Raw genomic sequence first — 19,793 nt, 5'->3', positions numbered from 1 at the left:
GAGACAATGAGGTGATGGTAAGACAAGACATTGTGGAGAGACAATGAGGTGACGGTAAGACAAAAGATACAGTAGACAGACAATGAGGTGATGGTAAGACAAGACATTGTGGAGAGACAATGAGGTGATGGTAAGACAAGACATTGTGGAGAGACAATGAGGTGAAGGTAAGACAAGACATTGTGGAGAGACAATGAGGTAATGGTAAGACAAGACATTGTGGAGAGACAATGAGGTGATGGTAAGACAAGACAATGCGGAGAGACAATGAGGTGATGGTGAGACAAAATACATTGTGGAGAGACAATGAGGTGACAGTGATACAAAAGACTGTGGAGAGACAATGAGGTGATGGTAAGACAAAAGACTGGAAAGCCTCGAAGGAAGAGCATGAAAACAACAGACTCAAAAAGACAGTTCCTCAAGAGAAACAAGAGGGGAATCGAGTTAATGTTGGTGTTGCATTAATCATAGACTTAGGTAGAGAGTAAGTGTTTCTGGTAGAGCAAGTGGAGCAACGGCAGAACAAGGTGTCGGTAAAATAATAAACCCAGGTTTGTGAAGGTGTCCCCGGACATTGTGGACAAAAACATCGCCGTTCCTTGATGTGATCCTCAATAACAAGACAAACAGTTCATGTGAGTTCAATGAAAAGCAAGTGAGTTTACAAAATGGGAGGCCACATAACATGAATGACTTTTACCTCTTGGCCAGGACAGCTGTTTGTAACTGACCCACCCAGGTAAGGACCCCAGGTGTGACCAGGAGCCAAGGACTGGCAGGCCAGCACCCCCGTAGTTCCTGGTTCCAGCTCGGCTGTGAAACGGTCAAAATGTAGGCAGGTTAGAATTTGAGGAAGCAAATGAAATGTTGCTCTTATGTTATATTACTCTTCATCAACTTCACCTCAATCTTCAATCAACCGGTTCACTACAATCAGCAGCCAGCATAAAGCCAGCCTCAGGTTCAATCTTCATCTCAACTGGTATTGTTATTATTATTATTATTATTATTATTATTATTATTATTATTATTATTAACTCGCACAGATGGAGACGGAGTTTTGCAATCACTTCTGTGTGTGTGTGTGTGTGTGTGTGTGTGTGTGTGTGTGTGTGTGTGTGTGTGTGTGTGTGTGTGTGTGTGTGTGTATGTCTGTATGTGTATGTCAAAGGTCAGCATCACATCAAATCGTCAATTTTCATCCAATTGACCTGAAATTTGAAGAATTTGCATATTTGGTCACTGAATTGGTTCACCAATCAAAAGTAAGTAGCCAATTGTTTTTGATTTTTTTTTTTTAAGATTAAAAGGTCAAAGGTCAATATTGCATAAAACCATCAACTTTCATCCGATTGACTTAAAATTTGAGCAGGGTTTGCATATTGGGTCACTGAAGCTTTTTAGGTCAAAAGGTCAAGGTCACATTAAATTGTCAATGTTTCTGTATTTCTTACCTCTGCCACCAAAGGTGGATGGAGGTTATGTTTTCACCCCTGTCTGTTTGTCTGTTTGTAAACAAAATATCTCAAAAAGTTGTGGACGGATTCGGACGAAATTTGGCAGAGATGTAGTGTATGTGACGCGGACGAAATGATTAGATTTTGGTGAAGATCCGGATTCCGATTCGGCTACTAGCATTTTAAAGTGATTCTTCACCATCGGAAGATCGGGCCAAAAACAATACATAGCAGGATATCTCAAAAAGTCATGGATGGATTTGGACGAAACCTGTTGGACAGGTTGTGTGTGTGACAAGGAAGAATCGATTCAATTTTGGTGAAGATCTGAATATGGATTCGGATATGAGAATTATTTAATTCTTTAAGTGATTCTTCACCATCGGAAGATAGGGCCAAAAACAATACATAGCAGGATATCAAAAAGTCATGGATGGATTTGGACGAAACTTGTTGGACAGGTTGTGTGTGTGACAAGGAAGAATCGATTCAATTTTGGTGAAGATCTGAATATGGATTCGGATATGAGAATTATTTAATTCTTTAAGTGATTCTTCACCATCGGAAGATAGGGCCAAAAACAATACATAGCAGGATATCAAAAAGTCATGGATGGATTTGGACGAAACCTGTTGGACAGGTTGTGTGTGTGACAAGGAAGAATCGATTCAATTTTGGTGAAGATCCAGATCCGGATCCGGCTAGTATAATTTTTTAAGTGATTCTTCACCATTGAGTGATATGGCCAACCAGGTGAAGGTGTGTTCTCTACTGAGTGCCGTTCTAGTTTAAACTGTTTCATACAGTAAACTAGTTACTGTTTCTTTCTATATTTTTGACTCAATATATACTACACCTTCGTGCAAATGCTGGAGGTGTTATCATAGCTTGGACCATTGTTTCCTCCTATACTAGTGCGTGTATTAGGGTGTCAGGTTAGCTTTGTGATCGTTATATTCACGACGATGTTAGGTTAATTTACGGTTCATGGACGAGCAAGGTGCAAGGTTTATACAAAGCCTAGAGTCGTGGATTAAACGCTTTACAGTTATACAAGGAACGTTGACACAAGAGGAGGCCATTTGGCCCATCATGCTAGTGCGGTATCAACACATTAATTAAATATATCAGTATATCTAGTTAATTTCACTGGGTAGGGTGTGGGGAACAAAACAATGGGCAGATACAAGATCACCTGCAGTTGCTTCCCTTTATGTAAACACATGTACATTTTATTAACATACATTTTTTGGGACAGGGAGGGGTTTTTTGGGGGAGGAGGATTTCATTTGATTTGATTGGATGATGGGGATTGTTGAGTTGCAAGACAAACACAGACAGCACATTCACCTTTTGATGAGACACTCACACAAAGATCACAATCACTGCACAGGTATCCAATCACCCACCCATACCTGAGCTACCTATCAGTCCTGCCAATATCCATGTGCCTCCCTATCCCCAATGCTTATCTGGTATCGATGTAATTTCAGTTCAAACCTATTTGCTGTTGCTGCTGCCACTACCTTTCCAGAGAGACTGTCCATGCATTAACTATAGTCTGAGTAAATGACCTCTGTCTCCTCTTCTTCACTATCGGGTTGTGCTCCCCTGGTCCTGTCGCGTCCATTCTGCTGAAAAGCTCTTATTTTTTTTATATATTTTTTTGTATACAGGATCGAGGCTCGTGAAAGAGCTAACATTTATCACACAAAAAATCAGACACACAAAACATATAATAAGGGTAGCTTCTTTTGTCTACATACCCTTCATTATCTTAAACATCTCTATCATATCCCCTTGTAACCACCTCCTTTTTAATACATGGTATAAGGCCCTGCCTCCTTCAGCAGCTGCTCATAGGAGGCCCTCAATCAAATGAGTAGCTCTACGCTGAACCCTCTCTACGCAGCTGTGTCGTTACTCAGATGTGGTGATCAAAACGGTACAAAATATCAATCAGAGATGAGGCCTCTCTAAATTCCTATACAGTGTTAACACTTCCTCCTTTGATTTGCAAGAAACACCTGCTCCCCACAGGAGCAGGGGGTCGGGGTATGGTGGGGCAAATATATTTTGTGGCATGGCTGGTAATCCCCCTTGTCTCCAGCAGGGGACAGTAAAGCACTTGCACTGTGCCCAGTAATTTGGGTGACAACCGTAAGTCGTTTACCCCACTTGGGAGGGCAAGTATTTTTTATGCCCACAACCCTACACTGCTTACCCCCAGCACGTACGGAAAATTTGATGGAGATTGGACCAGCCACGTTTTTACACCGCTCATGTGATGCGAGAAGTGGGGTTAAGCAATTGGTTCACTTTGTCTGCCTGTATGTCTGCATGTCAGTGTGCCTGTCTCTCTGTGTACAAACGTCAGTTTATGATCGAGGAGCAACTTAATTTATATAGAATGTTATCTTTTGAACAAGAATCAGAAAATGAATCGGAAAAGAAACCTGTAGTTTAACAGTACTTTGACTCTGAATTTGTCCCGATCACACATGCGCAGAGAGGAGTGAGATCATTTCTTACTGTCTGCCTGTCTGGCAGTAAAACAAAATTGAAAATCATTCCAAACAGGAAATCTACTGTTTTAGCGACTTCATAAAGGACACAAACAACAGGCATGAATAACTAATGTAACGTGTTACATAAGGTGGTGTAAAAGACGCTGCATCAACTGCGGTATACTTCTGAAGAAAGGTTTTTACGGCGTAGCCCATAAGGCAAGGCCGTCTAGAACAGTGTTTGTCCGTCCATATGTATGTATGTATGTCCCCCCAAACATATACCAATCAGAGCTGAGGATCTGGTCACATGACAGGGTGATGTGATTACATCTGATGTCATTAAGGTGGTACGGCGGCTGACTCCACACTCCGGCATTTTGATTCCAATTTCGTTCAGACCGAACATATTATCGAACCTGTCATATATCACAATCGCCATGCTCTACCTTTACGTTTTTCATTCAGTGTGAAACACAAACAAACCGATTGTTAAAATGACCATCAATATCGAAAACATCGGCGTTACGGCTCTTCCAACAATACGGTATGTATAGGCCTTAGGCTTCATGCCTCACCTTCGGGCCGTTTCGGACAAATTAAGCCCAGGTTTCTTAATAAAGCAGTGTATCGTTTCAGTAGTATCGTTTTTGTAACTGTAATAATAATAATATAGTAAATATTACCATAACACTTTAATCCTAATGTCATGAATACAAAGTTAATGTATTGAAGCGGTGTACGGTACTAACAACCGCAGAAGTAAGGAATTCGCCTCGGTTTTTTGATAGCATGTTATTAACCCAATCCTTGTGGGGTATATAGATTACAGCAGATCTTCCCTCAGTTGTGTAAGTAAAACTTACCTCACGGATGTCTGGATTCCTCCAAATTTCTTTGTTTAATGTTATAAACAGCATTAGCAACTGTTTAAAAAGCTAATCATCTGTGTTTGTGGTTTATAATATTTTACAAGCCCAGCTACGCCACTGTTAGACTTTCGGTCTTGTTTTTCGACAACCTTTAAAACACCAATTAGGTTTCCTCTACAATCTACATACGATGTAGAGGAATACCTATTATTATGCCTCGAATTTTTCTCCCCTGCTTTTTATTCCGCCACTTTTTTCATGTCCGAAAACGATAAAAAATAACGTTCTCTGCAATAGTTGGTCTGATTGGCACGAAATCTTCTACGATTGGCTAAACTTGTCGAATTTTTACTGCTAATTATGATGTCATAGGTCATGTGGTATGGGCGCCATCTTGGAAAAAACCTTCAACTTTGCCCCTCTATATCTCCGAAATGGCTCAATGGAAAAAAATGAGTCATGGCTCATTCTAAAGAACTCTGTATTGGGACCAAATAATATGTTTATTTAGGATATTAAAAATGCTACCGTTACGGGGTTAGAATTTGACAAACAGAATCCTTGATGCCACGAATATGATATTTTTTGTCCATGATCTAAGTGAAAAAAAAAATGTAGGGCCAAATTTGTTTTGACGTAATATGTCACATGGTTCTGCCGCCATATTGTTTTTCATGAAAAACACTAAAACCCCTTTTTCTCCGCAATGACTGAACAGATCAAGCCCAGCTTTACATGTATAATCACATACCCTTGACAAACAAAAAGTTCTGGGGTGATGACATCATACGTCACATGGTTTTGGAGTTATGACGTTTTTAAGCATAAACTTTAAAACCTATCTCCTCACTATTTTTTAAAGATATCAAGTGGAAACTTTATACAAATGTTCCCCATGTGGGGAAGTTAAAACGTTACTTGGGAAGTTGTGATAAGTCACATGGTTTGGCCGCAATAAATAATTCAATGAAAATCTTGAAAAGCTTCTATCTCTTGAACTGCTGCATTGATCGACTTGAAACTTTAATGTAATGTAGCTGCCATCAAGCGGAATAAGTGTTTGACATTTCAACATGATTGGTTGTACAGTCTGGAAGATAGAAGTCGTTATTGTTGAAAGAAGAAGAAACGCAACACTTTTTCTTCTCAGGCCATGTAACTGATTGTGCCATTGCCATTTTTTGGATTTATTTCCTTTAAAAACATCTTCACTGCAATAGTTGGACCAATTGACAGGAAAGTTTCACCATAGGAGCGTCTCAGCCTGTAGAATCTTTGAATGGTAATTATGACGTCATAGGTCACGTGGTCGGCCGCCATCTTGGAAAAACCGAAAAACTTTGCACCTCTATATCTCCAAAGGCGCTGTGTAGAAAAAGTTGACATGTCTCATTGTAAAGAACTCTACATGCAGAATAACATATGCGAATGACGATATCATAGGTGCCTCCATTATGACGTCATAATTCGACAAGTAAAAAACTTCATCTGATGAGGATGAAATTTCTTGAGCATCATCTAGGGATAAATTGATGGAGAAAAAAAATAAATAATATGAAAGCAGGGTTGTATGAAAGCGGGGGGCCAGAGGAAACCTGTCATCACTGCCAGCAGTTATAAAGTGGCAGTTCTAGTTTTATTTAAATTTAATTACATACTTGTACACTCTGAAAGTCAAGATATTGTACATTACATCCACTACCTTTCCCTCATCCACCCAATCAGAAGCTACTTCATAGAGGTCTTTGGTAGCAACTACTTCATAAATTTGGTAACATCATCTCCCTTTAGTCAATCCGTGGTGATTATCTTCACTTAGTTTATATTTATTCAGGCTGATTCATTAATGTGTACGCAGTCCCTCGGATGGACGTTAAATGGGCATCCCATCTGCCAACATTCCTTGGTGGATGTTAAAGATGCCACGGTGTCCTTCACGAAGAGTAGGCAAGCTGTCGCCAGCACACTCAACAAATTACAAATTCCTGCCCTGACCAGTAGAGGGCATTACATAAGCGGCCAAGCCATGCCCTCAGCTAATGATGCCACTCTGCAACCTTGTGCTGCATACGAACTAAGAAGAAGTTTAAATTTATTTAAATGGTTCCATATATAATCACGAATTAACATCTCCAATATCCTCCCCACAACTGAAGTTTAAAATAACAAGTCTATAGTTATCTAATAAGCAATTACTCCACACAGTGTATATTTATTTGTTCCTTGAAGGTTGACCATTTCTCTGATGCCGATTGTCCTCCTGTGAGATCAATTATTCCAATCTATATCACCCAATGCTTTCCTCATACTCCTAACCCCCACCCGCATGAACGTATCTATAAACTGGGGTTAAAAATCAATCCTGGACTAGATCGAGAAAATCCTCATCTGCTTTGCCCTTTCTCTCTTCATGGATCCCATCTGTCCCTGGAAAATTAAAATCTCCCAGAATCAATACTCTTCCCTTACCACATGGAAGACTATGAGAGATACAGTCACATGAAAAAGTAAGGACACCCCATGTAAAGTTTTGACTTTTTCAACATATTTCAACATACAGCTATTTGATCTTCATTTCAACAATATTTAGAGATAAAGGTGATATAATATAACAAATATCATGAAACATTTACATTTTGTAGTCCATTGTATAATTTAAATAAACATAAATGCAAATTTCGCATGTGGAAAAAGTAAGTACACCCTTGGCTCTAATAGGTGGTATTGCACCCTTTGGCAGAAACAACCTCAAGTAGGCGTTTCTTATAACTGTCTACCAGTCTCTGACATCGACTGGGAGAAATTTTTGCCCACTCCTCCATGCAGAATTATTTCAGCTGTGCGATGTTTGAGGGGTTTCTTGCATGCACAGCTCGTTTCAAATCCCCCCACAAAATCTCGATGGGATTTAGATCCGGGCTTTGACTTGGTCATTCCAGAACCCTCCATTTCTTTCTTTTCAGCCATTCTCGAGATCTTGCTCGCGAGATCTTGTCGGGGCGGTCACGGTTTTTTGAAGCTGTTCCACGATCTTCACGCACGCTCGAAGTTAAGTAATTGTCACATTTGTATTTTTGTCGAAACTGTATTTATCTTACGTGTGTTTACCTTTTACGTGTCCCTCGGAGAATTATCGGTGTTAATCTTTCATACCTGTAAAAAATAGTCGAGTATTTCGCGCCACGCGGCCTAGTTGTTGAAGCTTCCGACCTTGAGGCCTGGTTCTCTCCGGGCATCCAAAGCGGTTATTTTTTCATTCGTGTGTTTGTCAAATTTCAACTCGTTATTTTATCGTCCATGCGTTATTGTTTGTTTATAGTTACTTTTGGTTTGAATTTCCTGTAACTCGTAATTAATTAATCGTGTTCTGCTCCGCTAGTGCAGCCCTGTACCCCCATCGGTGTTTGTTTACTTAACTCCCCTACATCGTGTTTTGCTTGGCTCTTAGTTTTTTCCCTTCTACCCCGAACATAATACTCTTTGTCTAACGTTTTAAATACGTTTATTGAAAATACCCCCACCCCCCCCCCCCCCCAAAAAAAACAAACAACAAAAAAAAAACATTTATTTTCCTTTCTCCACGTGTGCTGTTTGTCTCATCCTGTACTTTCTGTCCAGGTGTGCTGTTCGCCCCGCCCCCATTATCTCCTTGCCATCCACCTTTTGCCCTGTCCACGTGACTCGTGGTGGTCCCTCTCGGCTCTCCCCCCGTTGGTACTTTGTGCATATAAGATTGTTTACGGTTCTGTTTTAATATTATTTAAATATGTATAAACTTTCCCCTTCAGTGTTTTATTCAGTGGTATATTACAACACGCTGTTTTTCTTCCTATTTAAAAGGCTTTTTTCAAATTCCTCTCCATCTCATTCCACGTCAAAAAAAAGAAATTCAATCTCTTATACGTCTTCCTCACTACATGGTCTAAATTCACATTCATTCCACCCCTCCTCCATCGTTCTGAATCGGATTGCTAACTTGAAAATCACAACAAACCCAATTTGTTATCAATGTTCGTCTTTCATTAATCATCTACTTTCGAAACTCCCCTCTTGCCCCTCCCCTCCAAATCCCCCCCCTTGCACCTACACTCCTAAACTCCCCCCTTGCCCCTCCACTCCTGAACTCCCTCCTTGCCCTTCCCCTCCTAATCTCCCCCCTTGCCCCTCCCCTCCAAATCCCCCCCTTGCCCCTACACTCCTAAACTCCCCCCTTGCCCCTCCACACATAAACTCCCCCCTTGCCCCTCCCCTCCTAAACTCCCCCCTCACTCCTCCCCTTCAAAACTCCCCCCAAACCCCTCCCATTCAAATCTCCCCCCATACCATTCCTCTCCAATTCTCCCTCCTCCCCCCTCCTCCTCAAAGCTGCCTTCTCCCCACTTCGTCTCCCTTCTATCTCATACCTCCACCCCCCCCCCAACCTTCTACTTTCCTCTGCCCCCCCCCTCAAACAACTCCTCACTGTGCCTCATCCCTTCACCATCAAACCTTTCATCCTCCTCATCCTTCCCTTTCTTGGAACTCTTCTGTAATCTCTGACACACTATCAACTGCTCTTCCTACCTCCCCCTCTCATCCTTCATCTTACCCTACTCCTCCCCTCCCCTGTCCTCTACCCGATGCTCCCCCTCTCTCTTCATTAACGGTATTGACCTCAAACATCCGGGGCCTTCGCTCAAACCTGACTGATCTCTCCATACAGGTTGCTTCTGACAATCCAGACTTGATGTGCTTAACAGAGACTTTCCTCCTTCAAGATGTCTCTGATTCCTTAATATCTCTTCCTGGTTACTCCCTCCTCCGGTATGATAGACCTGAGCCTCGTCCTGGTGGTGGGGTGACTATCTTTATCAAAAACTCTCTTCCTCATTCTCCTTGCAATGCCCTCTCTCCTCCTCACCCCCAGGAGACCTCTGGCTACGGCTTCCTCCCCGCTCCCACCTTTTGTTCATATGTGTTCTGTACCGTCCTCCAAACAGTGATGACTCCATTTACATTTCACTGTCTGACAACATGGACCAACTTCTATCCACTCATCCCAACTCTCTCTTCCTCATATGTGGTGACTTCAACTGTCATCATGCCAGCTGGTTGGGTGTGGGTTCCTCTCTCACCAGTCATGGCACCTCAGCAAAGGACTTCTGTGACTCACTGGGATTGACACAATCTGTCAATTTCCCGACCCGGATGTCAGCCAATGGAGTATCTTCTCTTCTAGACTAGGTTATGACAAACTTCCTTGCTAATGTCTGCTGCTCTTCTTCTGCTCCAATCGGTTCTTCTGATCATGTGCTTGTCAAAGTGGACATCTCTCTGGCCAATCTCAGAGAGCCTCCTCAGCGTCGACGAGTCTGGCATTTCACTCAGGCCGACTGGGACGGTCTTCAAGCCGCCATCAATCGTCTGGATTGGTCTCCCATCTCCACTGCCTCTGACATAAATTCTTCCTGGGAATTCTTCGAAAGCAAACGGCTCTCTCTCATGCACAAATTTATCCCATCTCGTCTTCAGTTGTCTTACCCTTCCTCCCGTCCATGGTACACTGAATCTTGTGGTGAGGCAGTTGCCCTGAAACAACTTGCCTTTGCCTCTTGGAAGGCTAATCCAACTGAAGGCAATCTCAGTTCCTTCCACCAAGCTCGGAACAAGTGTGTGTCTACCCTCAGGAGTGCCAGGAAGCACTATCTATCCACACTCAAGAATGAACTCTCAAACCTGTCTCCTTCCTCCAAATCCTGGTGGCATCTGGTCAAATCCGTTTCTGGTGTTTGTTCCCCCTCCATCCCCTCCCTTACCTCAAATGGCCACACAGTTGACATCGCACGTGACAAAGCCGAATGCCTCAACTCTGTGTTTGCCTCAAAATCTTGTGTCCCAAACCCATCTCTCTCTGTTCCCACCTTTCCCAGTCGAACCCAACTGCTCCTGGACTCTGTGTCCTTCTCTCCTGACAAGGTGGAGGAGTTTTTGTCAAACCTCGACTCTGATTCTGCAACTGGACCAGACGGCATCAGCCCACGGGTCCTAAAATCCTGCTCTGCCGCTCTATCTCACCCTCTCTCTGTTCTTTTCACCCTCTCTTTTGCTCAAGGTCATCTGCCAGCATCCTGGAAATCAGCAAACATTACCGCTTTACACAAAAAAGGTGCAAAAACAGATCCTTGCAACTACAGACCAATCAGCCTGCTCCCAATTATCAGCAAAGTCATGGAATCCATCATTGCTTCGGATATGAAATCTTTCCTCTTCTCCAATGGCTTGATCTCTGATCATCAATTTGGTTTCAGACCAGGTCACTCTACTCTGGACATGCTGCTTCTGCTGTCTCAACAATGGATGGAGGTCCTCAATGCCAAACAGGAAATCAGAGCTGTCTCCCTTGACATATCACGTGCCTTCGATACGGTCTGGCACCTAGCTCTGCTCACCAAACTCTCCTCCTATGGTATCCATGGAAATCTCCATGCATGGCTTGCGGACTTCCTCTCTGGTCATAGTCAACGTGTGGCCCTGAATGGATTTCTCTCATCTTCCCTTCCTGTTCAGGCTGGAGTTCCCCAAGGCAGTGTTCTGGGCCCTGTGCTTTTTCTGGTCTTTATCAATGATCTCTCCGACTCTCTGGAAAATCCTCTCTATCTCTTTGCTGATGACTCCACTCTCTGCCGCTCCATTCCTCTTCCCTAAGATCGGCAGTCTGCAGCCTCCTCACTCTCTGAAGACTTGGACAAAATCACAGACTGGTCAAACAAGTGGAACATGTCTTTCAATCCTGACAAATCTCACACTCTTACTATGTCCCTCCGAAAAGATCGACTGGACAACCCTCCCATCTACTTTCTCAACAATCCTCTCCAAGAAGTTCTGTCGCTCAAGCTTTTGGGTCTTACTATCTGCCATGATCTTTCTTGGGAAAACCACATTTCCAAGCTGGCCTCCAAAGCCAGTCCCCGACTGGGCATCCTCCGTCGTGCGAAGGCAGTGTCCATATGTTTTATACCTCTCCGACCCCGCCCCTTCCCATGCCCTCCCCCCCCCCCCAAAGCCCTCTCCCTCTCACAGATCTCTCGATGTCTCCATGTCTCTCGGTCCCTGCTCTCAAATGTTGTGTTCGTGTCCTTCCCCCTCTCTCCCCATCTTGTCTACCGCTCCCGATGTTATATGTTTTATTTGTCGGTTTGTCTTTCTGTGTGATTAATGTTCGCTCTTTCACGAGCCTCGATCTTGTATACGAAAAAAATAAATAATAATAAATAAATAATTCCTTGGTGGATTTACTGGTATGTTTAGGGTCATTGTCATGTTGCAAGGTCCACCTTCGGTTGAGTTTCAAATTTCCGACAGATGGCCTCACATTATCCTCAAGCACCCTCTGGTACAGTGAAGAATTCATAGTGGATTCTATGATGGTGAGCTGCCCAGGCCCTGATGCAGCAAAGCTGCCCCAAACCATAATATTTCCACCACCATGCTTTACAGTTGGTATCAGGTTCTTGTGGTCAAATGCTGTCTTTTGTTTTCGCCAAACATGTCTTCTGGTACTGCGGCCAAATAGCTCTAACTTTGACTCATCTGTCCAGAGCACATTGTTCCAGAAGTGCTGGTCTTTGCCTCGGTGTTCATTGGCAAACTTTCATCTTGCCCTGATGTTCTTTCTGGACAGCAAAGGTTTCCTCCTGGCACACCTCCCATGGAGATCAAATTTTTGCAGCCTCTTTCTAATGGTAGACTCGTGCACTTTGACATCAACAGTGGCAAGAGCTACCTGTAGGTCCCGTGATGACATTTTGGGGTTCTTAGAGACTTCTTTCAGCATCTTGCGGTCTGCTCTCGGGCTGAACTTGCTGGGGCAGCCTGGCCTGAACAAGTTGGCAGTTGTTTGGAATCTTCTCCACTTGTAGATGATCTTCTGGATAGTCGAATGATTGATTTCAAATTGTTTGGAGATCTTTTTAAATCCCTTCCCAGACTCGTAGGCATCTATAACCTTCTTTCTGAAGGCCTCAGAGAGCTCTTTTGATCTAGGCATGGTGACGGCGCACACTTCAACAACAAAGGGTTAGGGTCGGGTTAGGGTTAGGTTAGGGTTAGGGTCCTCCGTTGTGCGAAGTCCTTCCTTGACGCACCTGAGCTCCTCACCACATACAAGGCTTTCATCCGCAGCTCAATGGAATACTGCTCTCCCCTCTGGGCTGGTGCTCCTGCCTCACACCTCGCTCGTCTTCACGCTGTTGAAACCAAACAGTTCAGAATCATTGGAATCTCCCGCGATGAAGCTAACTCCGAGGGCCTTTCACTCACTCACCGCAGGCAGGTTGGTGGTCTTTCCGTCTTCTACCGACTCCTCTCCGGCCTTGCCCCCCCCAGCTCTCTCTGGGCTCTGTCCCCCAAATATTCCTGCAGGTCGCACAAGATCTGCCTGCAACCCTCTTATGGTTAAACTGCCAAAATCAAGAGTCTCTGCTCACCTTCACTCCTTCATTCCTCTTTTCTCCCGCATCTGGAACAAACTCCCTCACTCTCTTCAATCCCACTCCTCCCTCCAGGTCTTTAAAACAGCTGTTCACCACCATCTCTTATCTTCCCCCATCCAAAACCTTGATCTTTTCTGCCCCTGCTAATTTCACCCCAAATCCACTTTTTTGAAATACCAACTTCTTTCCTGGAATTCCTTAGTGTCCTTGTGTTTCATACTTCTTCCACCCACCCACCTTCCCACGCCTCCTCCCCCAAACCCTCTCCCTCCCACACATCTCCCGATGTCCCTGCTCTCAAATGTTGTGTTTGTGTGCTTCCCCATCTCTCCCCATCTTGTCCACCGCTCCCTCTTTTTATATATTTTGTTTGTCTGTTTGATTTGTTTGTGTGATAAATGTTAGCTCTTTCACGAGCCTCGATTCTGGATACAAAAAGAAAAAAAAAGAAAGAAAAAAAAAGAAGAGCAAACCAAACTAAATGTTTGAGGGTTAAATAAGACAGGTTCCTCCAAGATACTCTCTAATTATGTTCTAATCATTTGCACCTGAGCTGGTGCATCTGATTCTAATTTTAGGTGTTTGAAGTAGTGATAAATGTAGGGGTGTACTTACTTTTTCCACATGCGAAATTTGTATTTATGTTTATTTAAATTATACAATGGACTACAAAATGTAAATGTTTCATGATATTTGTTATATTATATCACCTTTATCTTTCAATATTGTTGAAATGAAGATCAAATAGCTGTATGTTGAAATATGTTGAAAAAGTCAAAACTTTACATGGGGTGTACTTACTTTTTCACGTGACTGTAAATGGTACAAGAATGCCCCTTATGTGAAAATGTACTACAATGGAATACCTTCAAATGTTGATGGTTTACACTGTGATTCGTCGTTAAACAACCAATCAGAAATTACCACATCAGTATAACGATTATAAGGGTAGAAGCAAGCAGTGACACGATTCCTGGTTGCAAGTAGTAGGCCTACGTTGGCCGGTGAAGGTGAAGGATACTCCCCCACGTGAAAATTGCGGTAACACTCCGCGTTTCATTTGGACCGGTATGTATGAGACCGGGACTGTCAGCAATTAAATACAAGTGGTTGTGGTTCAAATGTGAAACTCTCTCAAGGTCCATTTTTTATCTATCATGTCATTCCCTCAAGAACATGACTCACTGGGCTGGGTTTCATCTTCCAACGAGATAACGACGCAAGGCATATGGTAAATATGGCCAAACGATATCGTGATGGGATATGCAGGCCAAAAAAGGAAAGCATTCAAAACCATCAGTTGGCCTAAACAAAGTCATGATGTGAAGATTGAGGCTATTTGGGCTACTATAGGGACAGAGAAGGTCAAACAGCAAACAAGCCAACTTGGCCAGATGATGGGGAGTTGTCTGGGTGAGTGGGGGGGAATGAGGGGGGTGGGGGGGAGCATTACAACTACATAAAGTAAAGAAAGGGATCATGTATAAGAAAAGTTCATTATAGGTACAAACTGTTTGCTTTACTTATTATTTTTGTAAAAATAGATTGCACAGAGATTTTTACGAAAAGTCAAGGTTCTCATCATGCGTTCGCAATTGATAACTTGCCCGTGTGTATCGCTTGGCCTTCTGGAATCATTTCCAATATAATACTTTATTTGGAAGTTCCTCAGTTTTAAAATCTTGCTTTTACTTTACGATAAAAAGGATTAAAAAATAATCTTGCTTTGACTACAGATTTAATAAATACACGCGATAAAAGTGAACAAACGATTTAATATGATATTTAGGAGAATAACAAAGCCGCATTTAAACTTGAAAAAAAGCCCCCCGAGTGGGTTGATGGTCATCTCTTGAGAATGTAGTTCAGACTTCTGCTGATTTGGGGGAAGCCCCACTGATCGGAAATTGAAAAGTCCTTGACTGAATGATCCTGCAGACCATCGAATAGAAGGGCTGTATCGGGTTTCAGAGAAATCAGTTGGTAAATAAAGGATGAGTAGGGATCCAAATTTTGGAGGTTATCCCCCTCCCCCCCCCCCACCCCCCCCCCAAAGACTCATGATCCAAAATCGAAAAATTCAAGCCCAAACGATTGTGTGGGATACCGTCTTGTATTCAAGTGCCAAGTTTCAGAACAATCAGCAGGATGATAAGAGAAGAGTAGCAAAAATGGCGGATGGATGTATGACCAGACGGACAGACATCCAGACATCCTACGACCCATTTTATAAGTTAATCTCTTTTTTAGAATCGAGATGAGATGACCTGAAAGTCACTTGAATTGAGCAGCTCGGGAGTTTTGAACAATTGACTTACAAAATGTTTGCCACGAATATCAAATGTCTGAGCAAACCCTTTTCTTTTTGCCAGGCAGGAATAAAAGACAATAACGCTTCTATACTCCATCGCACCAGGTCATTCCTTGAAAAATCAAAACTACTCCCACCCTCTATGGTCTTGGTCTGTCGCTCAATGGAGTACTGCTCTCTGCTAGTGCCCCAGCATGACATCTCTCTCTTCTGGATTCTGTGGAATCCAAAGCTCTCAAAATTAATGGAATCTCCAGCAATGAGAATGGATCACAAGACCCATTGCTGTCACATCGCAGGCAGGTTGGGGGCCTATCTACTTTTTACCACCTCTCCTCGGGTCCAGCAGCCAATGTGGAAAACAAAAACGAAACATTAATCCTGTTTGATTACCATGACTAGCAGAGTACTCGCCCTGCAGGTAATCTTCCTCCAAGCATGGTAACACGTTCTTCTGACACATACCTTTATTTGGGCAGTGTATAGGCAACTGACAGATGCCTCAATTGCTCCGGGGAAAAAAAACAAATAACCTGGGTTACGTGCATGAAGTAAAAACATGCCTACTGCATACAATTCAAAACACCACACTGAACTGGAAAACATAGGGATGGGAACACTGTACAGTAAAGGGTGGGACTTGTAATACCCTCTCCCACCTGGAGGCGGCGCTACACAATACATATTTACATAGAGAATTTGCGACGCCGAAATAGCCTCAATCTTCACATCATGACTTTGTTTAGGCCAAATGATGGTTTTGAATGCTTTCCTTTTTTGGCCTGCATATCCCATCACGATATCGTTTGGCCATATTTACCATATGCCTTGCGTCGTTATCTCGTTGGACGTTGAAACCCAGCCCAGTGAGTCATGTTCTTGAGGGAATGACATGATAGATAAAAAATGGGCCTTTAGAGAGTTTCACATTTGAACCACAACCACTTGTATTTAATTGTTGACAGTCCCGGTCTCGTACGTACCGGTCCGAATGAAACGCGGAGTGTTACCGCAATTTTCACGTGGGGGAGTATCCTTCACCGGCCAAAGTTCGTGAAAGACTTGAATCAAAGACTTCTCCCGGCTGACCTCACAGGAAAGTGGAAATAACTGGCCAGCAAATGAGTAGTAGCAGTATTAGTAATCATGCAGACCGCTTTGCAGCAATTGTGCGACATTATGACTATCTAACAACATTCCACTACAATCCTCATCAGCACATGCCTGTAGTCCATTTTGATACAAGATAACGTCTTATTAAAGTCGCGCAGAGGTGCAAGTACCCAGAACGGTTTCTAAGGCTGTGTCGAAGCTAATTTTAAACAAAACCTAAATAACAAATGTTTTATCCACGATAAGTATGGATGATTCAACAGCCAAGCGATCTCACAATCTCTTTACAAAGATTGTCAATAACAGAAAAGTCCAGAAAATCAGTCATCTCTTTGTCACGTAAAAGGCAATGCAGGTAGATTATAAAGGTATCTCCATTTCCTTGGCCACAGACATGAGTGTTTTCTCGAACATCATTATCTGCCTCTCCGTAACAGGGCAGCAGTAACGTTACTGCATATAGCCCTGCAAGCCGCGGAGCCGATGGCGACGGCGATAGGCAGTCAGATTAGCCGAGCTAGCCATCTTGGGGTGTGCAGAGAGACTCCATGGATAATGAGGTCAAAAAACAACACCCCCTAGGTATGACTGATTCTTCTGACTACTTGTTCGAATATTTGGTGCCACACTTGTCATCCGAGCATCCACCAACTCTAAATGCCACCACCAACAGGACTAAATGCTGGGTAGATGTCTAAAGACGTTTTAGGCTACAGATGGGATCAAACGCCACAGATGGGACGGGGCAGAGTTGCTTTAAATGCAAAAGATCATTGCACCATTGGCATTGCACCATACCAACCATACTTCTGGAAAATAATTTTTCCTTGACATCATCAATCCCTTGGCCAGAATGAGGCACATACAACTATTGCCAACTTTTAAGCATCTGCATGTTATGAGGAAGCCACAGGTAACAACTAGAACGGCACTCGGAAGAGCGCATACCTCCGCCAGGCACAGTTTGTTTTGTATCCCAATGATAGGCCGGATCTGGATTCGGACCTGAAGCAAAATCTATTCGGCTTCTTTGTGTCACCTAACAAACTCATTCACCAAGTTTAGTCATAAATCATCCATAACGTTTTTTAATATCATGTTATTTATCGCTTTTGCCCGATCTCTCAATAGTGAAGAATCACTTAAAAATTAAATAATTATCGTATCTGAATCCATATTCAGATCTTCACCAAAATCGAATCGATTCGTTCTGGTCACACAACCAACTGGTCCACCAAGTTTTGTCCAAATCCGTCCATAACTTTTTGAGATATCCTGCTATGTATCGTTTTTGGCCCTATCTCCCAATGGTGAAGAATCACTTTAAAATTCTAGTAGCCGGATCCGAATCCGGATCTTCAGCAAAATCTAATCATTCCATCCTTGTCACATACACTACCTCTCTGCAAAATTTCGTCCGAACCCGTCCACAACCTTTTGAGATATTATCTTGTTCACAGACAGAGAGACAAACAAACAGACAGGGGTGAAAACATAACCTCCATCCACCTTTGGTGGCAGAGGTAATAATATTGCTCAATATTAAGATTATGGAGTTGAACATCTCTCCACATAGATTATGCTTCTCCATATCCAGAAGCTTCCAGAATATTCTACACGTTACTACAGAGTTGTGTCCTATTTTGCAATTTCGAAATGCAAAGAACAAAACATCACCACGATGCAGTCGTGTAAGCCGGCCTACACCAAAATAATGAACCCGCAGGATGATGTCACATATCTCCAGTCTTTATAATATATGAAGCTTACACTTTATAACAACTTTGATACCTCGTTTGCACTAAGCAACGTTCTCTTCTAGAGGGCGTTAACAATCAGTACGTTTACCGAGCTGCTACAGCTGGACACGGCGTAACCATGACAGCAATGTAACTAAGACAATGCGTTTATCCCACATTGCGTTTATGTAGGCAGGGCATTTGGAATGAATGGTGGTTGACATAGGCCATGCTGTGCAAGTGCTGTGACCCATGGAGAAGACCTTTTTACTGAGCGGGTCAATCAAACACACCAGAAGATGGACAGAGACGCGAGAAATGGAAGAAATTAGAAATGCATAAACACAATGTGAGAGCTGACAGGATGGCCTAGAGGTACGCACAATCGCCTCTAAAGTGTCCAGGTTGGGTTTGAATCCCGACCCTGCTATAAACTGTCAGATTGATGTTTCACAGGCAGGGTGATTCATCAATGTGTGTGCCGTCCCTCGGATGGACGTTAAACTGGGAGTCATCCTTCGCAAAGAGGCGAGTAACGCCGGCACCATGGCCAAATTCCAAATTCCTGCCCTAACTAGGTGAACGTCAGGCCTGGCCAGGCCGGTTCATGAAAAACATGGGCCAAGCTTCCCCCGGCCGACCCCACAAGGTGGGATAATTGTGGCCGGTAAAGAGCAACATTTACCATGCGTGGGGCAATACTGTATAAATGTGTGATACGACACCGACATCATTGAGTGTTCCTTTATGAGATTGGTTGATGTAGTGTGAATGAGGTATCAAGTATAATCAAGAAGCATATTTTACCCTTACATGAATAAGCTAACTGCATATTAAACTTAAACTTGTAGTGCCAAAAAAAAAGAAAAACTTCCTTTAAGATCAAATGAAGTGGATGAAACGCATAATTACCACTCAAACTTGGATCTATACAATGTGTGGATGACACAACACAAATTTTCCTAACGATTGTGTGTTACGAATGACAATGGTAACTAGAACGGCACTCACTCGGTAGAGCGCATACCTCCACCAGGCAGAACCGTTTACGTTTTGTATCCACTGATAGGTCAGAGGTCAGATCTGGATCTGAACCTGAAAACCAAAACCAAATCGGCTTGTTCTTGTCACCGAACCATCTCATCCACCTACTTTTGTCACAAGTCATCCACAACTTTTGGAAATATCGTTTTGGATCGATATAATTTGTTTTGAATCGTTTTTTGATATCGATTATCGTTTTGGAAATATCGTTTTGGATCGATATCATTTGTTTTTAACCGTTTTGAATCGTTTCTTGATATCGAATATCGTTTTGGA

General features: G+C 42.8%; 1 protein-coding gene across 1 annotated transcript in view; it reads right to left on the bottom strand.

The window, feature by feature from the left end:
- LOC137435685 (zinc finger protein ZFPM1-like) overlaps positions 1-19,793 on the bottom strand; it is a 170,473-nt gene that overhangs the window by 38,966 nt on the left and 111,714 nt on the right. The window contains exon 4 of the mRNA XM_078785136.1: positions 704-816. Coding sequence (XP_078641262.1) covers positions 704-816 — 113 coding nt within the window. The remainder of the gene's footprint in view (positions 1-703; positions 817-19,793) is intronic.

This window comes from Myxine glutinosa, chromosome 9 (genome assembly GCF_964187855.1).
Source record: "Myxine glutinosa chromosome 9, kmMyxGlut1.1, whole genome shotgun sequence".
NCBI lineage: Eukaryota > Metazoa > Chordata > Myxini > Myxiniformes > Myxinidae > Myxine > Myxine glutinosa.
This window is presented reverse-complemented; position numbering and strand designations above follow the sequence as displayed.